The following is an 11,166-nucleotide window of genomic DNA, read 5'->3' on the forward strand; positions in this document are numbered from 1 at the left end:
ATCACCATGACTTTCCAATCTTCAATATAAAATATACAAGAAAATGAGTATTGGAGGTTGACAATCCATGTATCACCATGACTTTTCAAGTCTCCAACCTTAGAACATAATCGTAAATGGAAATTGAAAATCAACTATTCATGTATCACCATGACTTTTCGGATTTTCAATCCCAACAAACGAATATGTAAGTAAAATCAATAAAAATCGAAATTCAACAAAAATCGAAATATCGCGAAATAGAACATAAAATCATATACTGCGCAAGTGCGAGCATATTCATAAATAACGAGTAATTAACAATAAGCGCGCAAACATGAGATTTCTCTCATGCGCGAGAAGGGACTCTTAGGTATTCTAGGCCGTTACGTCTAACCACCTATCCTAAAGTCAACGAGCTCTGATACCAATCTGTAACACCCCGACCAAAGGCGGATTATACATCGGGGCGCCACATATTGCTTCATTACTCGCGACACTATTGGTGTCAATATTTATTAATACACATTTTATCGCGCACGCGCAGCGGGGAAAATAAAGAACATAAATCAAACATAAATCAATATATTATAAATTATAACATTCAAACAACATTAACTTGTCTTGATACATTTTAATTCTAGGTCCAAAAGTAAAAACGTCCTACGTGTCCACAAGCTCCAAAACAGCTACTGCAAACCTGAACATGTGTTAAAATAAACGTCAAACACTTGCGTGTTGGTGAGAAATCAAGTTTAATAGATAATCATAGATAATCACAGTAAATCTGCGCGCAACACGTGTATGTCTAGAGTTTAACAAGGGTGTAATCAGATTGTGATCAAGCCTAAGATAGTTCATAGATCATAGTTCAATCCATGCTCCCAATTGAGCATAAAAACGAGAAAACATCTGTGCAAGTGTAAACAAAGAAAACCGTAAACGATAGGTCTCCCGTGTTCAACTAATGGTACCAACGGAACTGCGGAATAGGCCGAACAAAGCGGTTAATGATACACACATACAAATAAACAGCCAAGTAAACGTCCTCAACACATGGGATACTGCGCGACTAAAGTTCATAAACAGTTTTAAGACTCAAGTTTTGTACAAACACATGAACATCCCAAAACATTTAAAAGCAAAAAGGGATTAGGTACGAGATTACTCACATGATAAACGATGCGGTGATAGATAAGCAAGAATCAACTCTTAAACAAGCAAAGTTAACCTATAATTAAAGATTATTGTTTTAACGATTGGTTTTAAGTCTTGATTATAAGTTAGCATAATTAATAAGTAAATTATAATATATATTACCGGAAAAGCAGGAAGAACAAGGAGGAAGACGGAGGCAGAGAGGAAGACGGCAGAGAGAGCAAGGAGCAAGAGAACAGGAGAGATTAAGTGTTTTGTGTGTGTAGTGTTAGGAAAAATAATGTTATTATTTATAGAGAAACCCTAGGGAACACAATCCCTAGAAAAAGGGGAAAAGATCTCAAAAAGTAAAAGATTCCAAAAGCAAAAGATATCAAAAGATATGGCAGCTGCAGGGGGCAAGATAAAAGCTGACAGGGAACAGTAACAGGCATGGGCGGATCAGATAAAGGTACTGGTCAAGCATGGCAAAAGCAGATCTCAAAAGATAATGTCAGTCACTTTTTCTACCAACCAATGGGGGTTGGTACGCCTGCTGCGCCGAAAGTAACTATTCAGACATAAAGCAGATTAGGTCAACAGCTCAAAAGATAAGACAACACAGCATACAGGCTGGAATAAACAGAAGATACAAGGGTTAAGCGCGGGAAGGCTGAGTGCGCGAGCGCGAAGGCTGGCACAACAATCCTTAGCGCACTGCGGGAAGAATCACAAATCCTTAGCGTGCTGTGTGAAGAACAAGAATTCTAAGCGCATCGCGGGAAGAACATACATTCTTAGCGCATTGCGGGAAGAACATGCATTCTTAGCGCGCTGCGAGAAGAGTTCTCTTCACGCATCGCAGGAACAAGATGTCTTCACGCAGGCTTCCATGTAAGGAGTCTGGCGCGTGGAGCTGCAGACATCCTTAGGCGGGAAGAACCAAAGGACAAGCAAAGAGGAGGGAAACAAGGCGTAAGGGTGGGACGGCGACAAGAGGGAAAAGGAGGCGGAAAGAGAGAAGGAAGAGGGACGGGACGGCGGAAAGAAAGAGAGAGAAAGAGGCGGGAAGGAAAATATATATTATTATTAAAAGTAAAATATAAGTATAAATATTAAATAATAAAAGAGAGATCGGGTCAGAGAAACGGGTACCTGGGTCGGGTCGGAGCGGGGCAGATGTCACAGCAGAGGGGTTAAACAGGAGGGCGGGACGGCGACAAGAGAAAAGGAAGGCGGAAAGAAAGAAGAAGAGGGACGGGACGGCGGAAAGGAAGAGAGAGAAAGAGGCGGGAAGGAAAATATATTATTATTATTAAAAGTAAAATATAAGTATAAATAAATATTAAATCATAAAAGAAAGAGATCGGATCAGAGAAACGGGTACCTGGGTCGGGTCGGATCGGGTCAGATGTCACACTATCCATCCAAAGACCAAAATATCAACCGGTCTAAGATATGACCGTCCATCCAACAGGTCAGTTAAGAAATTCGCAAGTGCTTATTTCTTAACAGAAATCCCAGTGCGTCTGAATATGTCAAAAATCACATCTCTAGCTGAATCATGTCAGTACTTGAAACATGAAAGTTGTCTACAATGGACAACGTACTCCTCAAAGAATTCCAAACAAGCCTTATTACAAACAGGACATGTCTTATCAACAAAAACTAGAGACGATTATTTTCGCATAGTCCATCTATGAGAATAACAAGAAGAAAATCTTAGACATATATAATATTTTAAACATACACATGACACAATGTTTATTAACTAAATAATTTAAAATTTATATTTTCTATATAATAAAAGTGGGTTATAATTTACCTTTGTTCCCACTCGACTTGTTTACAAACGTTCTGAATTCAAGCAAGCCAAAAATTGTTTAAACACCCTACTCATATTTTGTTTTTTTTTTTTTTTTTAACTTAAGATAGTTTTAACTCTAACTATATTATTGTGCTTTTATAGGTTGTTTGTACAAGAAAGTCGGTTGAGCTTTATTAAAATTCATTAAAAAAAAGAGAGATTTCGTATGTATCTCCAATAACTCAAATAGTGACCTTGATGTGTTGAGTTGAGTTCATGGGTCATATTCAATCAAGAGAACATGATATTCAATATATGTGGGCTACATGCAGACATATGGTTGCCTATACAACACGTTACTAAATAGTCTATGGATGTTTATAGTCGGGTTTGATAAATAATTTTTGAACCAAACCAGTAACTATAGTCGGGTTTGATAAATAAGAGGTAATATAGTGAAAAAATAAATAAATTGTTAGTGTTGTTTGGTAACATCGTAAAGATTTCATTAAGTGGGCACCTTTGAATCGGTCAGATTTAGATGTGTTTGATTCACTAAAAAGACACTTATTACTGGTTCGTAGAGTCTCTTAGTGAGTTAGTTTTAGAAACATATTAGACAGATTCATAGGTTACCTCTTAATATGTCAAACATCAGAATAATTCAGCACAAGATTACCAAACAACCCCTTAGTCAAAAAAGATAGTTTGGGTAATATGTAAAATGTGTGTATTGTTATACGCATGTCTATAGATTTGAAGAATGCACTTATAATTATAATAACAATAATAAAACAAAGTCATGTCATATAGGTTTAAAAATAATAAAAGAAAGATGATTGATGTAAGATTTTACCCTATATTTTACACCAACATATAGAACGTTTGGAATTGAGTTTGAAAGCATCTTATTGGCTTTTTTAAAATACTAATAAGTCAAAAGATGTTTGGTCATTATAAAGATCTTTTTTATTTTAGTTTTTTAAAATAGTTAAAAAACAGTTTTCTAAAAGTCCTAAATATTGGCTTTTTAAAATAACTTTTTGAAAAAACCAATAAATTATTTTCAAACTCAATCCTAAATATGCTCTAAAGCTACTTGTTACCACGTTTAAACTCGATACTCCTCTTTAAAAGGCATGAATGGTTATTACATACGTCAAGTAGTTTTGGCAAGCATGTTAAATTAAATTTTGAAATTCAAGTCAATGGGTCCTAGGTTATACCTTAACGTCTAGGAAGTTAAAGTTGATTTGACAAAGGTTAACAAGTGGGGCATCATTCCTCCATGGGTTAAAGGGCGTCAAAGGCAAGCTGGGTTAAAGTATAAACAAACTTTTAAATCATCTACACTAATACATAATAATTTAAGAATTGATTTCAAATTAAATTAAGGGAGTGTTAAGCTGGGTTAAACCATTTCTTTTAAGTGAGATAAAGTAAAAACTAAAAAGGGTTAAAGTGGATTATGTGACTCTTATGAGGAATTAAGTGGCATGAATATATAATCGCCGTTGAATATTCAAGATACTATAACTTCAAGTTGAAATTGATCGTTTAATATAAAAAAAACTGTTAAAAGCTTAAATCTACTTATTCTAATAAAAGAAAATAATTAGAGATACATGTCACTTGAAGATTCATTCCTAGCCTAAATTCTGTTTAAATTATTTTTCTATTTTTAATGAGAACATATTTATGTTAGTGCAATCAAAACATTTCAATCCAATCTTCAATCAAATAACTAATTACATAAATTACTATGATGAAATATATGGAAGTATTTTTATCAATATAATCAAACTATTTATATTGATGAAATCAGATCTACTTTTTTCTAATTAAATCAATTTATATATATACTTTTGAGTGTAAGAGATGAATATGGTAAAATTTAATAAACGATATTTATAGGTGTAAGATGATAAAGAAAAAATTCTATATGAATAACAATTTTATTCTCACATATTTATTCAACCTCGATGAATCTATTTTCTTCGAAAATGTAACACAAAAGCAAGCTTTATTCATGCTAATTTTACATATGATGTTCTTTTTTATGTCGTGCATAATGAAATATCTTATCTTTTGTTAAAATTCGCTATTCAATTAAAAATATACTTACAACTTATAAAATCACCAGATTCATGTTTTTTCGTGATTATGAAAAAATTGTGTGATAATACACCATGTATTCGTATGAATATTCCTTTAGAAAATATAATTTGAACTTATAAAACTATTTAATTTGATAAATTAAAATATAGTTTTTTTTTTTAATTTAACCATTAAATTTATATAGCTTAATTGTATTTCTTTTAAACATCGTGTGTATCACACGAACTTTAAAGCTAGTATTTTATAAAATAAACCAAGTATATAAAAGTTTTGAATATGGTAAATATTTTGTTGGTGAATATTAGGAAGATAATTAAGCATAATCTTCAAGTTGAAAAAAATAATCAATCCACTAATGAATACATTAGGTAAACATTAATCATCTACTCTTAAGTAATCAAACACCATTTCCTAACCCCAGTAACCCCTAAATCAACCTACCTTATTTCATTTCACACAAATATGGTTCGATCAGATTAATCGTTATATTGCTATCATGTGTAAGAGATTATTTGATTAGGTTTTCGTTGTAATTATCCATGTTGTATTCATATGTATAGTTGATTATAATATATGCATAATATTTCACGGGCTTTTCATTAAAAAACAATATAATGTATTTTAATCATGGTAAAAATATAATAATAAACCCTAATAGTATATTCTTTCTAATAGGGTCATCAAATGATAATATGATGGTTACCGCAAAAGTGAACATTGTGAAGAACTGCTATGGTGGATCATAATTTTAAGAGGCTCTTCATAAGAAAAAAGAATAGGTGTAAGAATAGTCGTGACTTTGAAGAGGATAGACATGTATAATTCATCCATGAATGGATCATGCAGTGGAGTGATTGTATTTGTGGTGATGAGAACAAAAGATGCTAAGTACAAGGAGAGAAGCATGTACCGTGTCTTATAACGAATTCTTGCTATGGTAAAGAAGACTTACGACAAATATGACGAGTTGTGTTTTCAATATGAGAATGGTAATTATTGAAATAGATGATTCGAAAGTTGAGATTAAAATTAGTTTGAAAATGAAAACTTTAAACTTTAGATAACTTGATAAATGTTTACAACATAAAAATATACTTAAAACTTTGAGGTTGTTCATCTTGCACAAAGTTTGAAAAACACAACATTCTTTTGAAAGAACAGCTATAGTCATATGAAGACCTAGTGTAAATTTCAAAGAATAGTGATCTATATATTAAGTGTCAAAAAAATCACATGATGTCGGTTTATATTTGAATATTCAAACATATAAAAGAACCTTTAAGTACCATCATTAAATTAGATTAGTCACTATTGTTAAAGCACGAAATACAGGTGGAGAGATCAAGGGAGCATAGTCGGTCCATGCTACATATTAATTTATAAAATTGCTAACATGCCACCACTTATGGTATATCATTATCATTCATACACGTTGTTACTTGTTACAACTCATAAAATATCAAAATTTCATATGTACACCAAAATATAAATTTTAAAATGCAACGTATACCAAACACACACTTCTAATAAGAGAGAATTTTCAAACTTGAAACTTTAACCTCACATCATCTACAAGTGTAGCTATAAGATTATTTCAAGTTGATTATAGGCATATAGTGACAATCTATTTGAGATATTGGCGACTGGAAAGTAGTACTCATCATCATGATTAAACAACGAACCCCAGGACTCTTATCGATCGAGCAAAAGCAAATTCGCTGGTTTAAGATCTAATCAGTCTGGTTCATTCAAGGTTCGGGCCGGTCCAAAACTTCAAAACCGCCCTTTAACCGTTATAATTATTTTTTATTTTCTGTTTGCAATAAGGATATGTATCATAATAATGAACAATCTACATTATTTTAAAACTGTTAATACAAACTAATGATCTAAAAAATCAACTGAAAGTGCCTAACCATAAAGCAGGATCATTAAACCGGTAAAACCAGCCGATCTAGAGACCGACCAGACCAAGCCGGCTTGTTTTGTCGTTTCCCGAAAACCATTGTTAGCAATTCAACCTATACTTTTTATCAAAACGAAAACCACACTCTAAACACCAATACAGAACACATGACCTCATCCTCTTACATGAAGTATGTGAGATATGAATCTGGGAAGCCACTTGAGAAACACTTATGGAGCAAAACCGATTAAAGTTACGAAGGTCCAGCTCATGACGCGTACAACCCTAGAAGCAATGCAGAAAACTGAAGCATGGGCATACAGGATAAAAGGTACATGACACACATGCATGAAGTACAAGCTGTTAAGCAAAACCTTTAATAGCATCTGATACGCAACTATACATAATTGTTGCCATGAGTCATTCACGTACAACATTAAAATATAAGAATGAAGCTCAATTGGGTAAAAAATAAATGGAAAATGATGATTATGTGGACAGGTATTATTAACTCTTATTATTATATATGATGAAGAAGTCTACTTCAAAGACTCGTGAGCCGGCTTACTGTGCTCCTTTCCTGCATAAAAAACCTTTGAATCAAGAACATAGATAGTGTTGAAACGCATTAGTATTATTTGAAACTCAACATCTCATGTATTTAAAAATTAAAACCAACCCAGACAGAAGTGGCCGGATTCAATTTTGACCCGACCCGTTATCCAACCCACCTGAACCAACATTTTGTCACCTATAGTTGATATATTCGTATGATCTAAAAGTGTGAATGGAAATCAGAACTTACATGTGTTGACCGAAGAGATTTGCTTACAGTTGACTTCAACAAAGGATCAGCCAGAGACCCGTCCATATTAATCTGATGGTATTGACTCTACATATATTACAAGAAATTCGCATGAATCCGAAACATAATAAGAAAATTAGTAGAGGTGTCAATCTCGAACCCTATTTTTATTAAATTCTGATATTATTTTAATACTCTCATTTTGTAATCATAACTAATGCCTCTACTTAAAATAATAATAATAGTAAAGAGCATAAAAGTGTTTGCAGGTCAACCCAACTTGGCCGAACCCGACCTGTTGGAAGTGACACATTTCAACTTTTGCCCAACCAGCCCGGCATGTTAATCTTGTCACCTCTAGAAATAACCAATAATACCTACCGAGGGTAGTGATCCTTCATCTTGGTTATCTGAAAAAAGAGAGGAGAAAAATCCTGGATCGTTGATGGAGTCAATAGAACCAGTTTTAACTACACGAGGAGTGGTGGGACTCATAAAACTGTTCCTCAAATCCAAGTCAGCATCTCGAATAACCATACTATCTACAAGTGATGGCCCCAATCTATACATCTGAATCCATAATAATGAGGATGACGATCTCACCGTGAACCCAATAATTTGCATTAATAGAGTCAGTCTCACTGAAAGTATGGCAGATTCTCCATATATCTCTGAAGAAATGTGCCTGCATGCAGTTATTTAAATTTGTATATTCAGATTTATTCGATATGTAGAAAACAGAAAATTTTCAATATAGCACCCTAAATATTGTTTTGTCACTTCAAGCAAACCATCATGGTATATAGCTAATATATATATATATATATATATATATAAACTGAAAGAAATATTTTTGGATCATGAAGAAGAAACTTCAAATTTCAAACCCTCTAAAACACCTGTTTATATAATCGAGTGTGTGTCTTAAACTTTAAACACCATCATATCATATATCTCTAATATATCATATATCTCTAATATATCATATTACATTCAATGGCTTGCTAAGTAGGAACTGTAGGTAGTTAATCTATGTGAAAAGATAGAAATAAGCTGAAGTTTATACCAATTGACTAATACAAGAATCTCTTTTAGATTATGCTCGACTAAGACTAGAAGACCATTCCATTATTCCATATGTATGACTGAGTCACACCAATTACTTCAATAATCAAGATTGCTTGCATATACAAATATATAATATCATTTTATATGTGTTTTATCCACCAATCAACCATAAGTCATTAATTATTCATGTGAAGAAAATTCATTATCCACTTTATTCAACCGGCATGTCCATTTGCAAACTAGGGCTTAACTATTTCATACAAAAAACCTAGAAATTAAACAGAGTAATGAATGCTAAGAGTAAAACAAACCAGATTTCATGACAGAAGAGGCAAAACCACAATATGTCGAGTAAAATTGCGGAAAACAAAAGAACAGCATAAGTCCTGCCCAAACTCTGGCTGCTACTCTCGATCGCAACCAATGCGAACAACCCAATCCCGACATTTATAAGCGAGACTCCGTTATACAGTGCCCCCAATGATCCGATTAAAGCACAAGCAATCTTCAAACACCAATACAACTTCAATCAATTAATACAAAACATAACAATTCAAAATCATTACTAAACTAACACTCAGATCAAAACTCTAGGTCATAACTCATAAATTCAAGTTCTGGTCTTCTACATATTCCGGAGTCTTAATTAGACGAAAAAAAACAGATACTAATTATGGATTCAAAATCAATACAAAACTATCAACTGGATACAAAACTTCAATACAATTCAAAATCATCACAAAACAACTCAGATAAAAAAATCTAGGTATCTAGGTCATAAATTCAAGTTCTACACATTTTGGAATACAAGTATACAAATAAAAAACATAGCGAAGGAACAAAAACGCACAATTCAAATCATTACGAGCAATCACCAAATCAAAACTACAGCAACCGTACCCGGTATATCCCACCCATGGGAAGCTATTGGTCGGGTTTGGGGAGGGTAGGATGTAGGCAAACCTTCCCCCTATCCCATCCATAGGGCTGCTTCCAAAGAGACCCCCAGCTCCACGCCAAACAAAACTAAAAAATATAGAAAATAGGAAGCTACCAATAACCAAAGAAAACGAAAAAGAGTAAAGTAAACATATAAAATGATAACACACGTGGTAACCTAAACTGTAGGAAAATCTAAGCCCCAAGATAAAGCTAAAAACACAATTATACCATTCCCCTAAAAGTCCTTAACCTTAATCCTACATCTCCTCGAACTCCTATCCTGGACCATGTCATCACAAAAATGCAATTCTATCGAAAGTAGGATAAAAACTTTAGGTCACAAATTCAAGTTCTAGTGTTCTACACATTCCAGAATCTTAATAAAACGCCTAAAACTATTAGAAAAAAAATACAGTGAAATCACAATGCAGAGCACTAACGGATACTAATTATGGATTCAAAAATCATTACAAAACAATCCCTCACATCAAAACTCTCGGTCATAAATTCAAGTTCTGTTCTGGTTTTCCACGCATTTCGAAATATTAACTAAATGAATAAACAACACATTAAAATCACAATGTACAGCACTAACAAATACTAACTAAGGAATCAAAATCAGTACATAAAAAATCACACAGATCAAAACTCAAGGTCATAAATTCAATTTCTAGTGTTCTATGCATTTCGGAATCTTAATTAAACAAATACACAATGCAGAGCAGTAACAGATACTAATTATGGATTCAAAATCATTACAAAACAACAACTCACATCAAAACTCTAGGTCATCAATTCTAAGTTCTAATGTTCTGCAGTCTACACATTCCTGAATCTTAATTTAAACGAATAAAAATAAGTGAAATCGCAATGCAGAGCACTAACAGACACTAATTATAAATTCAAAGGAGAATAATAATAAATATGAGGATAAACTACCTGAATGTAAATAAGAATGACGGCAAAGGATTGAAGCTTAGCGTAATCACGAAGCCATGTCTGTATCTGAGTGTTCAATTCAGGACAAAGCATAATGATAAAAACAAACCCTAGGTAGGTATAATAAACTCGATTAACGGAAGACGTGGATTCCAATCGAATGGCTACATTGAAAGAAAATAAACGGAACGTGAAGATCAATCAATGTTAACCGTATGATCGGTTAATTAAAGTTATGATTCCGATTGAGCGAGCGTGTTAATGGATTGGAGGATTTTTGAAGGGAAAAAGGACAGGAGCATTCAACACTGGCATGATGTTGCATTTCTTTTGGGTTAAAAACATGTGCATTTGTTACCCCTATTCTAATAGGTAATGGTTTTTTGCACCCCCTAAAGTTTATACGTGGTTTATGATGACGTGGATATCACGTGGTTGAGTCGTGAGAAAAAAAACAAAGATGCA

General features: G+C 33.3%; 1 protein-coding gene across 1 annotated transcript; it reads right to left on the reverse strand.

Annotated features, from left to right (window-relative positions):
- Positions 1-7,273: 7,273 nt before the first annotated feature.
- LOC143613645 (uncharacterized) lies at positions 7,274-10,809 on the reverse strand. Its single transcript, XM_077087300.1, has 5 exons — positions 10,702-10,809; positions 9,132-9,325; positions 8,134-8,437; positions 7,753-7,839; positions 7,274-7,527 (listed from the first exon to the last, which is right to left on the reverse strand). Exons 1-5 carry the CDS (start codon positions 10,792-10,794, stop codon positions 7,492-7,494), a joined length of 714 nt encoding a protein of 237 aa, XP_076943415.1. The 5' UTR covers positions 10,795-10,809; the 3' UTR covers positions 7,274-7,491.
- Between the last annotated feature and the right edge of the window lie 357 nt (positions 10,810-11,166).

Source organism: Bidens hawaiensis, unplaced genomic scaffold, assembly GCF_021521415.1.
Source record: "Bidens hawaiensis isolate Kalapana, Puna unplaced genomic scaffold, B.hawaiensis_p1.1 tig00037990_1, whole genome shotgun sequence".
NCBI lineage: Eukaryota > Viridiplantae > Streptophyta > Magnoliopsida > Asterales > Asteraceae > Bidens > Bidens hawaiensis.

Coding starts and splice junctions, on each gene's coding strand:
- LOC143613645 (XM_077087300.1), bottom strand. CDS start 10,794: ATGCTTTGTCCTGAATTGAACACTCAGATACAGACATGGCTTCGTGAT. Junction 8,438..9,131: donor CTCTTCTGTCATGAAATCTG/GTTTGTTTTACT, acceptor AACTGCATGCAG/GCACATTTCTTCAGAGATAT. Junction 7,840..8,133: donor ATGAAGGATCACTACCCTCG/GTAGGTATTATT, acceptor TAATATATGTAG/AGTCAATACCATCAGATTAA.